This window comes from Mesitornis unicolor, unplaced genomic scaffold, assembly GCF_000695765.1.
Source record: "Mesitornis unicolor isolate BGI_N332 unplaced genomic scaffold, ASM69576v1 scaffold50545, whole genome shotgun sequence".
NCBI classification, from domain to species: domain Eukaryota; kingdom Metazoa; phylum Chordata; class Aves; order Mesitornithiformes; family Mesitornithidae; genus Mesitornis; species Mesitornis unicolor.
This window is the reverse complement of record NW_010188733.1, coordinates 3,262-5,174: the sequence shown is the minus strand read 5'-3', so window position 1 is coordinate 5,174 and position 1,913 is coordinate 3,262. Positions and strand designations below refer to the sequence as shown.

General features: G+C 43.6%; 1 protein-coding gene across 1 annotated transcript in view; it reads right to left on the bottom strand.

Moving 5' to 3' along the window:
* NUDT14 (nudix (nucleoside diphosphate linked moiety X)-type motif 14) overlaps window positions 1-1,665 on the bottom strand; it is a gene marked incomplete at its 5' end in the record, with an annotated part of 4,512 nt that extends 2,847 nt beyond the window's left edge. Inside the window, one exon of the mRNA XM_010185813.1 lies at window positions 1,601-1,665. Within this exon, the coding sequence (XP_010184115.1) occupies window positions 1,601-1,665 (65 nt within the window). The remainder of the gene's footprint in view (window positions 1-1,600) is intronic.
* Between the last annotated feature and the right edge of the window lie 248 nt (window positions 1,666-1,913).

Below are 1,913 nucleotides of genomic sequence, written 5' to 3'. Positions count from 1 at the left end.
GAGCGTATCATGACACCACACCCCAAGGAAAGGCAAGCGCATGTGTTAACCAGCACACATGCAGGGGACATGCCTGCTGAGTGAGGGGCAGCTGTTTGCTCACAAGTAATGAGCTCTTGCCTTCCTGGTGGGACTCTGATAGCAGCTAGCAATGAGAAAAGTCTCAGCCGCGGTTGCTTTGTGGCACAGGCACCAATAACCACAGAAGAGAAATATAATTATAGTGATATGAGTAATGTCAGGGCATGGTTGTGATCACTGAACTGCTATGGGGTGTCTGACTGACGACTGTCCCCAGGGCCGGGTTGCTGAGAAGCTCCAGCCTCTGAAATAGTTCAAACTCTAAGAACGGCCCAGTCTTTTGAGGCAGATCTGACACTTCCATATGAGTTGTGTAATCACAGAATCCCAGACCGTTAGGGATTGGAAGGGACCTCCAAAGCTCATCCAGTCCAATCCCCCTGCCGGAGCAGGAACACCCAGATGAGGTTACACAGGAAGGCGTCCAGGCGGGTTTTGAATGTCTGCAGAGAAGGAGACTCCACAACCTCTCTGGGCAGCCTGGGCCAGGGCTCTGTCACCCTCACTGAGAAGAAGTTTCTTCTCCAATTGAAGTGGAACCTCCTGTGTTCCAGCTTGTGTCCGTTGTGAACGTGTTGTTGGTCAGTATGTGTGTGTATATATATACACACACACACATTAAGGCTTCTGCCTATGAGAGAGAGAGGTTGAGAGCAACCGGTTTGAGAGCTCAAAGAGAGCAACCGCTACATGAGCCATTTTATTCAGCTAGCCAATAAAAGACATTGGATTACTGACAAACTAATAAACAAACACTTTATAGTAGTCAATATAGTGCTTCCTGAGAAGTGTGCATTGTCAGTGTAACAGCACTGCACAACACTGCAGAGCCTGCCAATCACTGTCAGTAAGAAAGGACAGCATGACACCACCCCAGAAAGTTGCCTTTAAAGTCTATCATGAGCAGGCTTGAATGGGTTTCTTAGCAACAGTCAGTGAAATATCTTGTGATTTTTGTTAATTAACATGCAGAGAATACGCATTTCATTTCTAACTTCCAGAAAGTAAACACTGCTCTGGATTAAAATAACTGACGCAAAAACTCATTACAAAATAGTATGTTAACCTAAATCCATAATAACATCAATTAGTAAAAGGAAGCTGTCTCCACATTGATGAAAAGGCATGCAGAATCTCCCTCATTTTAAATTCCCAAGTATACAACACACAATAAGACATTAAGAAATAAGAGATATTTAAGACTGAAAAAAGAGAGAAATCTTGTGCTTCTGCACAGAAGCTGCCCGTTAAATGCCAGACAGGTCAAGATTTCATCCCAAAGAGGACAGCGACCAGCCCAAGAGCAGAATGTAAGGCTGCCCTCACCATTCGTTTCATCTGTAATGGAAATTTCCCTGGTTAGAAATTCTGACCAGTTGAAAAGGGTGGGCTATCATACAAAGAAACAGACTAGGGAACAAAGATTTTATCACCACATATGCACCGACTTTTAACTGCTAAACCCTTAAAAGCTTGCTTCGCTAGAGAGCAAAAGTAAATCTGGAAAAAAGAGGATTACCTGGGCGGAACTGCTTCACCACAACAAAGCACTGCCGAGAAGTGTTGAAGATCAGGATTGACACACTGAGGGAGAAGAGAAAGAAACCAAAGATCAATGCTTTATGAAGCGTTACTGCAGAACTGTTAAAATTACACCTTGTGAATTTAATTTTAACTACATAAATACATAGATTTATCACTAACGCCGCGATGCAACGAGAGCCTTGTCCAAAATCCATCAAGAGGGACAGATAATGGGTTGTGCTCCCAAAGCCCGTGAGAATTTACAAAAAATTCAGTCACTTTTGTCTCCTGCCATGCAGACAAAGTAA